Raw genomic sequence first — 17,856 nt, 5'->3', positions numbered from 1 at the left:
GATTCAGTTTCTGCCCTTGAAGACCTTAAAGCCTAGTGCAAGAGTTCATTGAGAAGTAACCAGATAGCTGTCCTATAGTCACTGTGTGATAAAATGAAAGTATATGACAAGGAGGGCACCAGGGATTTCAAAAGAGGTGGTGTTTAAGTTGAGTTAAGAAGGATGAATGAAAATGATGCAGATGGTATAGACAGGGAGAGGCAGAGGAAACAGCATTTGAGAGGTATAGAGGCATGCAAACTTTCTGGTGTATTTGAGATATGCAAATTTTCACGTGTTGCTGGAGTGCAAGATGCCTTGGGGGATGTGTGAGGCAAAGTGGGGGAAAAAAGCTTAAAAATTAAATTACGGCCTCATTAACATGGGTCTTAAATGTTAGCTAAGAAATTTGGATATTTTTCATGAATGTATGGTGGAATCATTGAATGTTTCTAAATAGGAGAATAGAATAACTAGAACACTGACTAAACACCCATCTAAAATGACTCCAACTGGGAGGCTAGTTCAGGCTGCAATAGGTAGACTAGCCACATTTCAGTGTTTCTTCTGGAAAAGTACAGTGTACTCTCTTATTTCTCCAGATCCAGAGGCCAAGTTACCAGTGGTACTGAGCTATGGAAAGCTCAAGGTTTCTCGAAGTCAGCAAAGATTTTTTTCATACAGCCTTGGAAGGAGCTTTTCCTGCCAGTGTAAGGGCTGTTCATTGGGCACTGGGGTCACACAAGTAAGGAGGTGGTAATATACCATTAGCTGACATTTCTGGGGAGGGTTGAGGTGTGAGAAGACCTTCAGGTAGACTTTACAGCTAGTGGGCAGCAGAGTTAAAAGAGGCTGCCCTTCATCAGTGATTCCAATGGTCAACTACTCTGCCTTCCCATTCTTGCTTTACAGTACTTGGGTTTCTCCGGCTTAGTGGAGGTGTCATGAGAGGATTTCTGCTTCTTAAGCCCTGTTGCTTTGGGCTAGGGGAGATATATGTGTTCATACTGTGATAATCAGATATCTCACTGCCAACCCTGTACCCATTAACACTCCAACTGGGAGTAAGAGTGGCATCTCCAGTGTCCTGAGGCCTCTTTCTCTCCTGGTTTGCAGATGCAGTAGGAGATGCCTGCAGTCCTCACAGTGTGAGAAAACTGGGGAACTGAAAGTGATTTCAATATTCCATCAATTTATCCTTCTATTTAACTGTCGACACATTGCTATTAGTAATTCTTCCCATAAAGGTACTAGGGTCTTGCTGCCAAATAAAGGTAGAGAAAGTTTCTAAGTTAGAGGAATATTTGTTTTGTGATCAAAACCGTGGGGCCAATGTGGAAGAGGTCCAGGGTACTTTAAGGAGTTAGGGTAGGGGTTTCAGGACCACATGCATGAGTTGAGAAGAACTTGTGGTTCAGTTTTTCTGTTCCTGTCAACCTCCTTTGTGCAGGTCTAGTTTTGTTTGGGAGGGGAATTAAGATCCAATTTAATGTAATTTTTATTTTCCATTTTCAGAACTCCCAAAAGAAGAATGGCCCTAGGAAACGATTCCACAGCAACCTTGTTTGTCTTGGTGGGTCTAACACAACAGCCCGAGCTCCAGCTGCCCCTCTTCCTCCTTTTCTTGGGAATCTATGCAGTGACTGTGGTGGTGAACCTGGGCTTGATCTTCCTGATTGCAGTCAGCCCTCTGCTTCACACCCCCATGTACTATTTCCTCAGTAGCTTGTCCTTCATTGATCTCTGCTATTCTTCTGTTATTACCCCCAAAATGCTGGTGAACTTCCTAGGGGGGAACACCATTCTTTATTCTGAGTGCATGACACAGCTCTTTTTCTTTGTGGTCTTGGCAGTGGCTGAGGGTCACCTCCTGACAGCAATGGCATATGATCGCTATGTTGCCATCTGTAGCCCTTTGCTTTATCATGTGATCATGTCCTTTCGGGTCTGCTCACTGTTAGTAATTATTGTCTTCTTCCTTGGCTTTCTTTCTGCCTTGGCGCAAACAAGTGCCATGATTAAACTGTTGTTCTGCAAATTCCGCATCATCATCCATTACTTCTGTGATGTCCTCCCCCTCCTCAATCTCTCCTGCTCCAGCACACATCTCAATGAGCTTCTACTTTTTATTATTGGTGGGTTTAACACCTTAGTCCCCACCCTCGCTGTTTTCATCTCTTATGCGTTCATCTTCCACAGCATCCTTGGCATCCAATCTTCAGAGGGTCGGTCCAAAGCTTTTGGAACTTGTAGCTCCCATCTCATGGCTGTGGGGATCTTCTTTGTGTCTATTACATTCATGTATTTCAAGCCTCCTTCAAGTAACTCCCTGGAACAGGAGAAGGTGTCTTCAGTGTTTTACACCACAGTAATTCCCATGCTGAACCCTTTAGTATATAGTCTACGAAACAAGGATGTGAAGAAAGCATTAAGGATGGTTTTTGTGGGGAGTTGAGCATTGCTTTTGAATATTTGCAGATGAAAGAAATTAATGGTTTCAATGAAAATTGTTCATTTTGTTTATCTTTCCTTTTCATTGTGCTTTAATACATGTAGTATCTAAATTTTAGATGTAGTTTTCTATCCGTAATTGAATTCCATTTCACCAATCAAATGAAAACATTTAATAAAGCAGTTGTTAGTGTTCTTATTTTTTGCCAGGAAAACTGAGGTTGTGATAGTTTTTATTACTATGATAGAAAAGGAACTGGGATTCACATTTTACCTAACATATGATTCCTGTCCACATAGGCTGCATTTGCTTATTGAATATCTACTATGTGGGAGGTAGTATGTTCTTCACTGACATGAAAGCCAAGAGATACATAACCTGATCTCTCATTTCCATTAATTCTGGAAAGAATGCAGCATATGTACAAAAAAAAGAAAACAGTTAAGAACAAATTAGGCAGTCTTAGGTCTTACTCAAAATGCTTTTACTGTTTTATTCAAAATCTCTTGATTTACATTTCTGCATTGTCTTAGTTTCCCAGGCTTGCTAGGATAAATATTATACACTGGTTGGATTAAGCAACAGGAATGTATTGTCTCACTGTTTTGGAGGCGTCTGGACCCAGCATGCTTTCTCCCAGGATCTGGAGTGTTCTGGTGCTGATTTGCCTTGAAGTTATTTCCTTGGCTTGCAGCTCGGCCTTTGTCACATGATGCCCTGCGTCATTCTCTCTGGTGTCTTAATTCTGAACTTCTACTGACCAACCATGTTGAATTTCCTCTGCTTATAAGGAATTTAGACATGTGAATGAAGCACACTAGATTCAATTTGGCCTCATCTAAATAGGATTTTTGAAGATCCCAGTCACAAATGAATCCACAACTTATCTCATAATAACCTCTCCTAAGGTTCTGTTTACAAATGGGTTCAAACCCTCAGGACCAGGGCTTAGACTTGAACATTCTTCTGTGGGTGACATGATTCAGTCCCCAATACTCTTTGTTCTTCATAGTTTGTTTATTTATTTTATTTTTTAACACTCAATTTTGCTCTAAGGGAAATTAGCATAGCCTTTTTCAGGACTGTCATGGTTGGGCTGTCCACTGCCTGTTGCAATGGAGTTGCCCAAGTGTGAGAAACCTGCCTCACAGGCAGAGTCTTGCATCTAAGTGTGTTTAAGCTGGACAGTCTCCTCAGCAGCTTGCTGAAGGGATGCTGTGGTTGATGCTCACAGGCTAGGCCCCTAGAGTAAAAGCAAGTGCAGTGTGCTCCATAGACAGTACTTTTCCTGGGTTTCCACATCTCAGACCTTCATTTCCTTCTGCTTTATGGGACTAGTAGCATCAAATACCTCTTGTGTTTTATATCCCATGGCTGTTACCCACTTTCTCTATGGAATGTTCAGCTGAATTACTAGCACTTTAACTTCTATCTGATGTTGGTTGTCTTCATTCTATATCACATTAAATAAATAGTAAAGAAAGACTTTTTCTCTTTACTCTTTCTATTCATTTGCCAAATTTTTCATTTTTACAAAATAATTCTCTAGTTTTTATCTTGCAGGATTTTGAGATCAGTAGGTTCTGGAATACCAAAATCCCACTGTCTTAACAAAGCTTATCTAACATCACCTCTCTCCTTTGGTAATGCCACTCAGAATACATCTTCCCATCAATCTGTTTAACCAGAGCCAGGACTTGATTTATCATGGCCTTCCCCAGCTGTCCCTTAATATGCCTTCCTTCTCTGTGCCTTGCTGCATGGTTTTCTTAAGCATGTTTTCTCAAGAACCAGGTAATTCCAGTATCTTCCTAAGCTCTCCCATTCCTTATGGTCTCTGAGTCTTTAAGGGGAACACTTACTATTTATTCTTTTTCAGTGGCTTTAATATTGTAATTATCAATAGTTTCCTGGATCTGGGTTCCTGACTTTCAATTGATCATTTTCTATCATATACATTTTTTATTCTCCTCCTCCCTCTCTCTTATTCCAGTTTAGTTCATCTTCCTTTGTCTTTCTTCCATTTTTCTACTGAACCTGTTAATATTTTAAAACTGAATAAATCAGTATAAATCATTGTCTACAAAGCATATTTCATTCCAAGAAACAGTGTTTCAAGCCACAAAATTAAACTACCTTCATAGTTGTTCTAGTTTGCTAATGCTGCCAGAATGCAAAACACCAGCGATGGATTGACTTTTATAAACAAGGGTTTATTTGGTTACACAGTTACAGTCTTAAGGTCATAAAGTGTCCCAGGTAACACATTAGCAATCGGGTACCATCACTGGATGATGGCCAATGGTGTCCAGAAAACCTCTGCTAGCTGGGAAGGCAAGTGACTGGCATCTGAGTCAAAGTTCTGGTTTCAAAATGGCTTTCTCCCAGGACGTTCCTCTCTAGGCTGCAGTTCCTCAAAAATGTCACTCTTAGTTGGTCTTGGGATGTTTGTCCTCTCTTAGCTTCTGCGGAGCAAGAGTCTGCTTTCAATGGCTGTCTTCAAACTATCTCATCTGCAGCTACTCTCTCAGATTCTGTGCATTTTTCAAAGTGTCTCTCTTGGCCATAGCAAAGCTCACTCCTTCTGTCTGAGCTTATATAGTGCTCCAGTAAACTACTCAAGGCCCACACCAAATGGGTAGGGCCATGCCTCTATGGAAACTATCCAATTAGAGTTAACACCTACAGTTGAGTGGGTCACATCTCCATGGAAACACTCAAAGAATTACAATGTAATCAACACCAATATGTCTGCCCACACAAGATTGCATCAAAAATAATGGCATTTTGGGGGACACAATACATTCAAACTGGCACAGTAGTCTTTAAGCTTGCAATAATTTGTTTCACTTCCTCAATATAATAAGAAGCAATATATTTTTTATGATAAGGGCCTGTTTTTATTAGTTAATAAAACACACCAGCCATTTAAAGGTACAGCTCCAGTTTAGGAGATGGAAATCTAGTGCTCTGGTCAGAGTTTATGTTCTTAACAAATCCAAGGACAACTTGACGACACTTGTGGGGAGTTAACTCTTGGACGTGTGGATGAGTCACATGAAGTCAAGGTTAGGCTCTCCACAGTTCCATGTCTGGGTGCTAACAGCAGATTAAAGCACTATATGAGATGCACACAATTTGCAGCAGACTAGCAACCCTGCTTTACTAGTCTTGGAATTGAATATTTCTTAAGGACATGGCTGATAAACCCAGTGAAACAGGAAATTATTGTTTCAACCTCTGCTGTCTACAAGCCTTTATATGAAAGGAGTCTCTTTTCCCTCTAATCAAATCATTGCCTTCTTGGGTAAAGCTTCTTGTGCATGGTTCAAGATTCATTTGCAAAATATTTGAGGCTTGATAGGCTCATTCAGTTGCTGAGTTTGGCTCAACTTATGCAACCAACATTTGCTGAGGATCCTAGTGCCCAGGACTTTGTGGAGGCACATTTAGCTCACATTTTTTTCAGAGGACTTAGGGTTTTCTGAGGCCTACCTTTGCTTAAGGGTCAGTACTCAGAGCCTGTCCTCTGAAGAAATGAATGTCACTTACCTGTGAACAAAAGTGCTGAGGTTAAAATCTCATATTACGAGAGATTAAGATCCATAATCACCTATTTGGATCTCAATAGTTAAAAATTGAACATAAACTATAAACATATTGCAAAATTGGAGTCATATTATATTTCTAATTTCTTCAAATCCCTGGTCTGATGCAGCTACCAATTGTTTGAGGAGGTCAATTAAGAATCTCTGTACTGAACCAATTGAGAAAATAAATAAGCAAGTTGTCATGTGGATACCAATGTATGTTGATTACATCTTTATTATTGGTAAAGCCATATGTTTGGGCAAGTAGACTTCTTTTAATTTTTTATTAGAGAAATTGTGGGTTTACAGAAAAATCGGTCATAAAATACAGGACTCCTATATACCCTCCTACCACCAACATTTTGCATTCGGTATGGAACATTTGTTACTATTGATGATAGCACATTTTCGCAATTGAATCACTAACTAATGTCCATGGTTTTTAACTTAGGGCATGTGAGCCCCATCCCTTTTTTTAGCAGTTTTTTTTTTGAGATATAGTTACATACACATACAATCCATCTAAAATGTACACTGGCTTTTAGTATATTCACAGTTGTGCATTCACTACCACAGTCAATTTAAATTATTTTAATTACTCCAAAAAGAAAAACTATATACCCTTTATACTCACCTCTCAATTCTTCTATCCTTCCCTACCCCTACATAACTACTAATCTATTTGTCTCTATAGATTTATTTATATTTATATTTTATATAAACAAAATCATATAATATGTAGTATTTTGTGTCTGTTTTCTTTCACTTATGCATAATGGTTTTTAAAATTATCATTATGTTTAATTAGAGAAGTTGTAGGTTTACCAAAAAGTTACATACAAAAAAGCATACCCCCTATTGTTGACACATTGCATTAATATGGCACATTTGTTACAATTCATGAAAGAATATTAACTGTGCATATAGTTATATATATAGACTATAGTCTATAGTTTACATTAGGTTGTATAATATTAGCACCTTGTATTAGTTTCATACATTTTTTATAATTCATAAAAGAATTTCTAGTCCATCATATACAACAGGGTTCACTGTGTCATACGGTCATATGTTTTAATCTTCTAACTTTGATTCTCGTAACATGCAAGACCCAAAACGTCCGCTTTCACCTCCAGTCACATACATAATTAAGCGCTGTTAATTTAACTCTCAATATTGTGCTACCATAACCACTATCTATTTCCAAGCCTTTATAATCCACCTAAATAGAAATTCTGTACAAATTAGGCATCAACAACATGTTCTCTAACTCCAGTCTATCCCCTATTAATGTATATTCTAGATTCCAACTCCATGTGCTTGTTTATTATAATTCGTTCTTATCAGTGCGCTCATGCAATATTTGACTTTTTTGTCTCACTTATTTCAATTAGCATAATATCCTCAAGGTTCATCCATGTTGTCACCTGCATCAGGACTTCATTCCTGTTTAAAGGCAAATAATGTTCCATCGTATGTATATACCACATTTTGTTTATCCATTCATCAGTTGATGGACAGTTGTGTTGCTTCCATATTTTGGCAATTGTGAATACTGCCATTATGAACATTGGTGTGCAAATGTCTGTTTGACTCCCTGCTTTTAGTTCTTCTGGGTAAATAGCTAGTAGTGGTATTGCCTGATCATATGTTAAGTCTATACTTAGCTTCATGAGGAACTGCCAAACTGTTTTCCACAGCACCTGCACCATTTTACATTTCCACCAGCAATCAATGAGTGTTTCTATTTCTCCACATCCTCTCCAACACTTGTAGTTTTCAGCTTTTTTAACAGTGGCATTATAGTAGGTGTGAAAGGATATCTCATTGTGGTTTTGATTTGCATTTCCCTAATAGCAAGTGATATTGGGCATCTTTTTGTGTGCCTTTGAGCCATTTGTATTTCATCTTCAGAAGAATGTCTATTCAAGTCTTTTCCCCATTTTAAAAACTGTATTATTTGTCTTTTTATTGTTGAGTTGTAGTGTTTCATTATATGTTCTGTATATTGAATCCTTTTCAGATATGTGGCTTCTAAATATTTTCTCCCATTGAATAGGTTACCTTTACACTTTGTTGACAAAATCCTTTGAAGCACAAAAAAAATTCTTTTTTTAGCAAGTCCCATTATTTGTGCTTTGGATGTAAAGACTAAGAAACCATTGCCTAATGCAAGACCTTGAATATGCTTCCCCAGATTTTCTTCTAGGATTTTTATAGTCCTGGGTCTTATATTTAGGTCTTTGATCCATTTTGAGTTAATTTTTGTATAAGGTGTGAGATACAGGTCCTCTTTCATTCTTTTGCATATGGATATCCAGCTCTCCCAACACCATTTGTTGAAGAAATTATTCTGTCCCAGGTGAATGGACTTGACAGACTTGACAAATAGTAACTGGCAATAGATGTGAGGGTCTATATTTGGGCTCTCTATTTGATTCCATTGGTCAATATATCTATGTTTATGCCAGTACCATACTGTTTTAACCACTGTAGCTTTGAAATATGCATTAAAGTCAGGAAATGTGAGGACTCTACCTTTGTTCTTCTTCTTAAAAATGCAAACAGTGAACATTTTAATTCTTCCTTTTCCACTTAGAATGCCTTTTATTTCTTTTTTCTTGCCTAATAGCTATAGCTAGCACTACTAGTGTAATGTTGAATTACAGTGGTGACAGTGGGCATCCTTTTGTTCCAGATCTTAGAGGGAAGGCTTTCAGTCTTTCACCATTGAGTATGATGTTGGATATGGGTTTTTCATACATACCCATTATCATGTTGAGGAGTTGTCTTTCTATTTCTATCTTTCAAAGTGTTTTTGTCAGGAAAGGATGCTGGAGTTTTTCACTTTTCTGCATCTATCAAGATGATCATATTAACAAATTAAAGAGGGAAAAAACATGTGACACACTGCATCAATTGATTTTCTTGTGTTAATCCACCCTTGTATACCTAGGATAAAATTCACTTGATCACTTAAAATTCTCTTAATTTGCAAGTATCGTGATGAGAATTTTTCCATCCATATTCAATAGAGTACTTGGTTGGTAATTTTCTTTTCTTGTAGTATCTCTATCTAGCTTTGTATTATGGTGATGTTGGCTTCATAGAATGAGTTAAGTAGTGTCTCTCTTCTTCAATTTTTTGGAAGAGTCTGAGCAAGATGTAGTTAACCTGCTTGGAATGATTGGTAGATCATTCCAAGCCTGTCATCTGGTCCTGGGCATCTGTCGTCTGGTCCCAGGATTTTTTTCTGAGAGATGTTTGATGACAAAATTCAGTCTCTTTACTTGTAGTTGGTCTGTTGAGTTCTGTTTCTTTCAAAGTCAGTGTAGGTTGTTCCTGTGCTTCTTGGAATTTGTCCATTTCATTGAAGTTGTCTAATTTGTTGGCATACTATTGTTCATTGTTGCCTCTTATGATCCTTTTTATTTCTGTGGTGTAATACCCGCCCTTCATTTCTGATTTTATAGAATTGCATCTTCTCTCTTTTTTTCTTTGTCAGTCTAGCTAAGCATTTGACAATTCTATTGATCTTCTCAAAGAACCAACTTCTGGTTTTGTTAATTTTATGTTTTTTATTCCCAATTTCATTTATTTCTTCCCTAAACTTTATTTCCTTCCGTCTTCTTGCTTTTATGAATTTGCTGTTCTTTTGCTAGTTCCTCCATGTGTGCAGTTAGATCTTTGATTTTAGCTCTTCTTTTTTAATGTAGTTGCTTAGGTCTATTGATTTCCTTCTTAGCAATGTCTTTGCTACATCCCTTAACTTTTGATATATTATGTTCATGTTTTCATTTGTCTTGAGATTTTTATTGACCTCTCTTGCAATTTCTTCATTGACGCACTGATTTTTATAGAGTGTGTTGTTTAACCGTCATTTATTTGTGAATTTTCCAGCTCACCAGCTGTCATTGTTTTCCATCTTCATTCAGTTATGGTCCCAGAAAGTGCTTTGTATAATTTCAGTCTTTTTAAATGTACTGAGACTTATTTTGTGACCCAATATTCAGCCTATCCTGGAGAATGGTCAATGAGCTCTTGAGAAGAATGTAAATCCTGCTGTTTTGTTGTACAAAATTCTGTATGCCTCTCTTAGCTCTAGTTTTTTTTTTTTAATCAAATTATTCAAGTGCTCTGTCTCCTTGTTGATCTTCTGTGTAGATGTTTATCTATTGAGGAGAGTGGTGTTTTGAAGTCTCCAATTATTATTGTAGGGACATCTATTTTCTCCTGAGTTTTGCCAGCATTTATCTCATGTATTTGGGGGCATCCTGATTAGGTGTAAATATTTATGATTCTTATTTTTTCTTGATGGATTACCCCTTTTATTATTATATAGCATCCTTCTTTGTCTCTTATAAGAGTTTTGCATTTAAAGTCTGTTATTCTGTTTTGTCTGATAGTAGTATAGCTACCCCAGCTCTTTTTTGGTTATTCTTTGCATGGAATATCTTTTTCCAGTCTTTGAGGTTCAACCTATTTTTGTCCTTGGGTCTAAGGTGAATCTCTTGTAGATAACATATAGATGGATCATATTTTTTTTTATTCATTCTGCCAAGCTATGTCTTTTGATTGGGGAGTTTAATCCATTAACATTCATGGTATTACTTTAAAGGCAGTACTTACTCAACCATTGCACCCTTTGTTTTTGCATGTCTTATCTTTTTTGTCTCTCTTTTTACACTTTTAGTTACCCTTACTTATAATCTTCATTTCTACATTCTCTTCCACACTTCTCTCTCCCGTCTTTCCTTTTCAGCCTACAGAACTCCCTTTAGTATTTCTTATAGGGCAGTTCTCTTGTTGACAAACTCAGTTTCTGTTTTTCTGTAAATATTTTAAACTACCTGTCATTTTTGAAAGACAGTTTTGCCAGATAAAGAATTCTTGGCTGACAGTTTTTCTCTTTCTATACCTGAAAGATATCATGTCACTACCTTTTTGCCTCCATGTTTTCTAACAAGAAACTGGCATTAAGTCTTATTGAGGAACACTTGGATGTGACTGATCACTTTTCTCTTGCTGCTTCCAGGATTCTCTATGTTTGTCATCTGACATTCTGATTTTTATGTGTCTTGGAGTAATTCTATTAGGAGTTATTCTGTTTGGTGTATGTTGTACTTCTTGGACATGTATATTTATCTCTTTCATAGAGTTGGGAAATTTTGTTTATTATTTCCTCAAATATTCTTTTTACCACTTTTCCTTTCTCTTTTCCTTCTGGGACATCCATGACAGTATGTTTTCATGCTTTGTGCTCTCATTCAATTCTCTGAGACCCTGCTTAATTTTTCCCACTCTTTACTCTGTTCTTCTGTCTATAAGATTTCATTTGACCTATATTCTAGTACGCTGTTTCTGCCTTCTGCCTGCCTGCTCAGCTCTGCTATTTTATGCCTCTAGTGTATTTTTAATCTCTTCTGTTGTGCCTTTTCTGTATTCCTTTACTCTGCCAGCAGTTTCTGAATGGGGTTAATAATGGGGTTATGTGGTGACCAGTCTCCTGTCACATGACCCCCCAGGAGGTAAATAGTTGGAAGCTATAGGGGCTCTCTTCTGGCTTCCCCAGTCTCTAAAGAACCTCCAGTTTTCTGTGGGAGTCACCAGCAGACTTTTATATGAAGCTATAGGAGGGCAAATTGCCACTGTAATTACAGAAAGTGTTGTATCCTTGTAAGCCTCTACCAATAGAGTAGGAATAAACTGACAAGAACAATTGAGAATATATTCTTTCTGAACATATGCTTTCAAAAAGAGAACCAATTGAAGAGAACAGTTTCTCCTTTGAAACTCACCACTCAAATAAGTCACCCCAACTTCCCAGGAGGTACGACTGAGGGTTTGAAGATCTGTAGTATAAAGAGTAATATGTGTTCCTCCACATGACTGCCAACATCAGGCAGGAGGAGGAGGTGTCTCATTCCCCAAACATACACCCTAAAAAAGCAGATTCTAAACAATTTAGAAAAAAAAATAATTGCAAGACTATGCTGGAGAAAAATAGATTCAAGAAAGACAAAAGATTTAAAAATAGAATTAAGATTAAGAAATTGTAAGTAATTCTTATGAAAAGTGACATAAGCTCCTTCTTTATATGTTTAAAGAACATTCATTAGTAAACTTATTAGAATGATTCTGTTCTGCTCCTGAAGATGTAATCAGAACCAGTAGAGAGGAGCAAAAAGGATTTTAGCTGAAAAAAAACAAATAGGTAAACTTCTTTTTAAGTTAATGCAAAAGAAAAAATGAATGCCCTCTTGAAAAGTAGGGAAATTCATTCAATGGGAAAATGTAGAAAATTAATATAAATGTAAATGAGCATATTAAAATTGTTTAACAAGCATATTAAAATTGTTTAACTTTATTAAAAGTAGTAAGTCAAAGAAAACAACAGTGATATAGCATATTTGCCTCTCAAATGGTAAGTTTAAACAATCTTGAAGGTGAATGAAGTAAGAATTTTAATATAAAGTAATAGCGATATTAATTTCTGGAAGGCAGTTTGATAATGTGTATCAAATATCTTGTAATCTTATATGAATTTTTTTCCAAAGTCATTCAATTTCTAGGAATGTATATTTAAGGAATAAAAGTGATGTTGGGAAAGATAGAACAAAAATGATATTGATTGCAGTGCTATTGATAATAGCAAAAAAAGAATTGAATTACATGTTCCTGAAAGACATTGTTGATTAAAATATGGTACAAATATACAGTGGAATATCAAACAGTCATTTAGATAATTGCATAGTGTATGGCACTTGAAAAGGGCAGGAATGACAAATGACACGTACACGATACACTCAGATGAAAAATCCCTAGTGCAGTAACAGATATTCTTTCTTTTTGTTTCCTACTGAAATAAGCCTATAGCATTCATGTAAAATTAAGATGATATCATAGGGATAATTTTAAACTCATTTGTGTCTGTGCCTGTGTTAAATATAGAGGTATTGAAAGGGTCTTATCTTCTACCCCAGCATTTTTCAAGGCATTCTTCCACTGCAACAATGAATTTTTACATATGTATGCACACAAAGTGCACTAAGAATAGAGCTCTTTGAATTTTTAGTTACACCCATTTAATGACTCCCCAGGGATGTACAACAGCATCATCACACCAGAAGGCTTTTTTGTGCTCCTTCCCAGTCACTATTCTGACTTGTTCTGTAATTGGTTAGTTTTGCCTTCTTTGAACTTTATATAAATGAAATCATGTAATAAATACTCTTTCTTTTCTAAGTTGTATCACTCAAAAATTTGTCCTTAACACCTGTCATTGTTGTGGCATGTATCAGTAGTTTGTGAAATAGCCGCTATATGACTATAGCACATTTTATGTATCCATTCTCCTGGAAAATAGTCTTTTGGGAACATTGGGAATGTGTTCAGTTTGGAGCTCTTATGAATAAAGCTGTTATGAATATTCTTTTACCTGTCTTTTTGTTGATATAGTTCCTCATTTATTTGTAAGTCGTGAAGAGGATAGTAAGGTAAGTTGTAAGGTAGATTAATGGTTAGCTTTTATAAATAGTGTCAAACTGTTTTCGAAGGTGTTTAGCAATCATAAACTGTGAACAGCAGTGTATGAGATTCCAGTTACTCAAGATCCTTGCCAATACTTGGTAATGAGAGTCCTTTAAATTTTAGCCTTCCTGGTAAATGTGTCCTTTTATCACATGGGTGCAATCCCCTGATGAACTAATCATGTGGAAAATCTTACCATATGTTACATGACTATTCGGCTATCCATTTTTGTGAAGTGGAACTTTAAAGTATTTTATTCAGAACTTTGGGATATCTGAAGTAATAGTAGTTGCCTAAATAGAAATATCTCCATATATTCTCAAAAAAAAAAAAAAAAAAAAGCCATTTAGATAAACTAGAAAAAAAAATAAAACCACATAATCCCTGCATCTTCATCATAGTCAGATGATAGCACCACAAATGATGAATTACCTTTAAATAGAAAAGTAAACAGTAAACACGAATTTCCAGTAAATTATTCTCCTAAGCCCCCACTGGAAGTCTTTGTAGGAAACTAGCAAAACTGAAGGAAGTGAGAAGACTGAGCCTAAATAAATCCCAGAATTCAAAGGTTCACCTTAAACACAGAAGGCTGAAGAAATAGTCCTGGTGTTGCTGGACCCGGTTGGAACCCGAGATGAGCTCCGGTGCAGGCTCGTTTTCCTTTCCCAAGAAAGAATTCACAGGAATAGTAGCAAGCAGTAAAGTTTATTTGAAAAGCCAGCACACCCAGGGGAAATAGCAAAGGTTGGTGAGAAGGAATACAAGTTTGAGACGTTAATGCGGGAGGGCCCCAAGAGTGGGGCAGCACCAGGTTGAGCTTTGTCTGGGTTTTATGTTAGCCTGTTGCTATGCTTTAGGCCAGGGTTGGGGATGGAAATTTCCATTCTCCCCAGCCCTGGCTTAACCCCTCCTTTTCCTCCCTCTGGCTCTCTCAGCTGATTCTGGGAATTAGGGTCTGGTTCTCCTTCCACCCAGCCCCTCCTTTCTCCCTCAGCCTGTTTGTCTCAGCTGGTTGTGAGAATAAGGGTTTGGTTTTCCTTTTGTTTGGCCTGATCCTTCCTGTGCTCCATCTGGCTGTCTGGACTATGGCCTGATGCTGACCCTCAATTTGCACTGACACCCCTGGCCTGCCCAGAGTGCCCTATTCTAGCCTGCCTCACTGGTAGACCAGGACACTGACTTTGAAAAAGTAAATTAAAAGCATACACAGAACTCAAGGTTATAATTTTATAAAGGCAACAATTCTAGGGGAAAAGAGAGTTAAAGGAAGAAAGAGGAACACTATGGAAACTGAATGAAGACCGGGAAAAGAAAAGCAAGAGGGCAAATGTAAGATCCTGCAATATAAAAGAATGAAAAAACAAACAAACAAAAAAGGGAGGTGCACAAATCCTTTTCCCCATTGTCTCTGTAAAGAAAATAAACATTTAAAAAGGCACCAATTAAAGAAGCTGCACTTTACCATAATAATAGAAGAGGGTGCTGAGGAGCTAGTACTACTACAAATTTACTTCACAGACCAAAAATCCTGTCCACAAAATGCAAATGAAGACCTACTGCTGGGAACACTCATCTATAGTGACTAAAATCAGAACAGTAATTTAATGAGTTGGGGCATTGACTGATAATGGTAGGAGGAAGAATTCTGAGTGGAGGAAATTACATCTTGATAGGAGTGTGGGTTACATGGTATATTCATTTAGCAAACTTAATATCTACATACTTGAAATCTGTTCATATCACTGTATGCAAATGATACATAAATGAAAAATGAAAGAAAGAAAATGAATTAGGTTCTCAGCTCCAAATAATAGAAATCAACAAACAGAATTGAAAAAGCATTGAAAGTAATAATAAAGAAGAAAGTATAAAGTAGAGGTTGGAAAAACATAGATAATTAATAAATCAAAATCCTGGGTTTTTGGATAAAAATCCTGTGGAAATGGATTTTTACAATACAGAAATTCATGACTAAATATCAAAGATAAAAGAGAATATGTGAATATACAAATTAATACATGAGTAACACAAATGAACTGTTGAAACAAAAGTAAAGGAAAATCTGAGAAAACTTTTGGAGATATGTATTATAAAATAAAATTTAAAACTTGGTCAAAAGGGGTCGCTTCCTAGGAATATGCCATTTACCAAAATTGAGCCCAACAGAAATGAAAAGATTAAACCAATCAATTTACTGCTTCTCTAATTGCATGCGTTAAGACTTCTAGCACAATGAATGGTAATATAGGCAGTGGGCACCATTTCCTTTTTCCTGATCTGAAAAGAAATGCCTCTAATATTACCCCCTCAGGTAAGACTGTGGCTTTAGGATGAATGTGTATTTATTTTATCATATTAGGAAAGTATCCTTCAGTTCCACCAATTTCTATTTTTTTGCGTGTTTTTCTAAATCAGGAGCACTTTTGTATTTTTTCAAAAGCCTTTACAACATCTGTGAAGATAATCATGATCTACTCTTTGATCTATTAATATGATTGTTAGGTTCAGAGCCATTCAAGAATCCACACAAACGCAGCGAGTCATGGTTTAAGTAGAGAATTTAAGGTTTGTTAGAGGAACAAAGCAGAAGAAAGCAGGTGGGAGCCATCGGAAAAGAAAGAAAGGAAAAATGGCTCCAGCCCTCTGTCTGAGAGCAGCATTTTTTAAAGGAAAAACCCACGTTGGGTATTTGGGGGGAAGGTCCTGCTGAGTGTGTTTTGGGCCTCGATTGGGTGAGTGCTTATCAGTTTCTGTTGACTGGTTACTAAGGTTTTAACACACTACTCTTCTTTGATGTGCACTGTATTATCTATGTGGAGGAAGCAGGCCTTTTGGCTTGTTTGCGGTCATTCATCTTTATGGGGATATCTGATCTTGCCTTGTCTGCCCCCTGGAGTCTAGGTGCCACTGTGACTGGGATTCCTAAAACAGCCTTCAACCCTTGGTTTATGGCACACCTGGTATTTATGAGATAAGCAGCAGGGCCCATGGATCAGACATTCCTTCTATATGTTAGACTCTTTCTCTGGGGCCTGACAATGATATAGGATATTAATAGATTTCCTAATATTGAACCAATCTTCCATGACTGGAATATATCCCATTTAATCGTATTGTGCTATTTTCTTATTATTATGTTTCTCTTTACTAATATATTATTTGGTAATTTTGCATTGATATTCATAATGATAGTGATCTATAATTTTTTATTTTGTACTGTTTGTTATAAAGTATAGGTTTTAATGGTACACTTGCTCTGAGAAATAGAATTAGGAAATTTAACTTCATTTTCAATGATGTGAAAGAATTTATGAAGCATTGGGACTATCCAGAATTTGAAAGTTTGAAAGAATTCCTCAATGAAACTGGACCTGGTGATATTTTGTGGAATAGTTCTTTGATTCTTTCACTCTTTCTTGTGTGGAATTATGTCTTTTTAAGCTTTTTCTTCTAAGAATAAATTGACTCTCCCTAAGAAATTATTGACTAATTCCCCAAGGTATTTTTCACCTCAGCTTTTAAATTTGTTTCCATAGGGTTCTGTGGTATTTATTGATTTTTGGTAACTGTTTAATGTCTACCTCTTATTTATTAGTGTATATTTATGCTATCTCCATTTTTTCATCAGGTTAACTGATTATTATTTTGTTAATTTTTAAAATTTTAAATGTTTCTAAAACTTTCCTATTCTCTGAATCATTCAAATCTCCTTTTATCTTTACTAGACTTTGTGCTTTCGTTAATTTACTTTTCATTCTTTTTCAATCTTATTTTTGATCTGGACTTTTAATTCATATATTTCAATCATTTCTGCTAATAAATATTTTTATGATTTTCCTTTGAAAACTTTATAATGTACTCTAAAAGTTTTTATATGTATTATAATATTAGAATATTTATGTATTTATTATATGTAAGAATAATCTATTTTTGTGATTTTTAGCTCTTCCATATTCTTAAATTTGATCTGCCTTTAACAGTGAGTGGTGCTTTAAAATCTGCTGTAAGAGTGTTTCTACATGTGTCTGTCTCCTTGCATCTCCTGTCAATTTTGCTTACTAAAGGGGTTCGGTTGCTATTTATTTGGCTCATAGATACTCACCGCTGTTATTTATCCATTGTTAATGGCAGCTTCTTTTTTGTATTCAAATATGTTCTTTGTTGTTAAATTTACTTCTTTTCGGCTTGAATTTTTTTTTGTCTCTATACCAAGATTGCTGCCACTTATTTTGCTTTGATTTTATTCTTATCTCTCTCAATCACTTTGCTTTAGGTGTGTCTCTTATATATTGCATATAATTG

The 17,856-nt window shown here is 36.3% G+C and overlaps 1 protein-coding gene across 1 annotated transcript; it reads left to right on the top strand.

The window, feature by feature from the left end:
• The first annotated feature begins 1,507 nt into the window (after positions 1-1,507).
• On the top strand, positions 1,508-2,434 carry LOC119537349 (olfactory receptor 8D1-like). Its single transcript, XM_037839840.1, has one exon. The coding sequence runs from the start codon at positions 1,511-1,513 to the stop codon at positions 2,432-2,434; it is 924 nt and encodes a 307-aa protein (XP_037695768.1). The 5' UTR covers positions 1,508-1,510.
• Positions 2,435-17,856: the final 15,422 nt, after the last annotated feature.

This window comes from Choloepus didactylus, chromosome 6 (genome assembly GCF_015220235.1).
Source record: "Choloepus didactylus isolate mChoDid1 chromosome 6, mChoDid1.pri, whole genome shotgun sequence".
In the NCBI taxonomy this organism is placed as follows: Eukaryota; Metazoa; Chordata; class Mammalia; order Pilosa; family Megalonychidae; genus Choloepus; species Choloepus didactylus.
Note: the sequence above shows the minus strand (reverse complement) of the source record. Positions and strands in the feature narration are given on the sequence as shown.

What these genes read in the sequence shown, in the direction of transcription:
- LOC119537349 (XM_037839840.1), top strand. Translation starts at nt 1,511, where the DNA reads ATGGCCCTAGGAAACGATTCCACAGCAACCTTGTTTGTCTTGGTGGGT.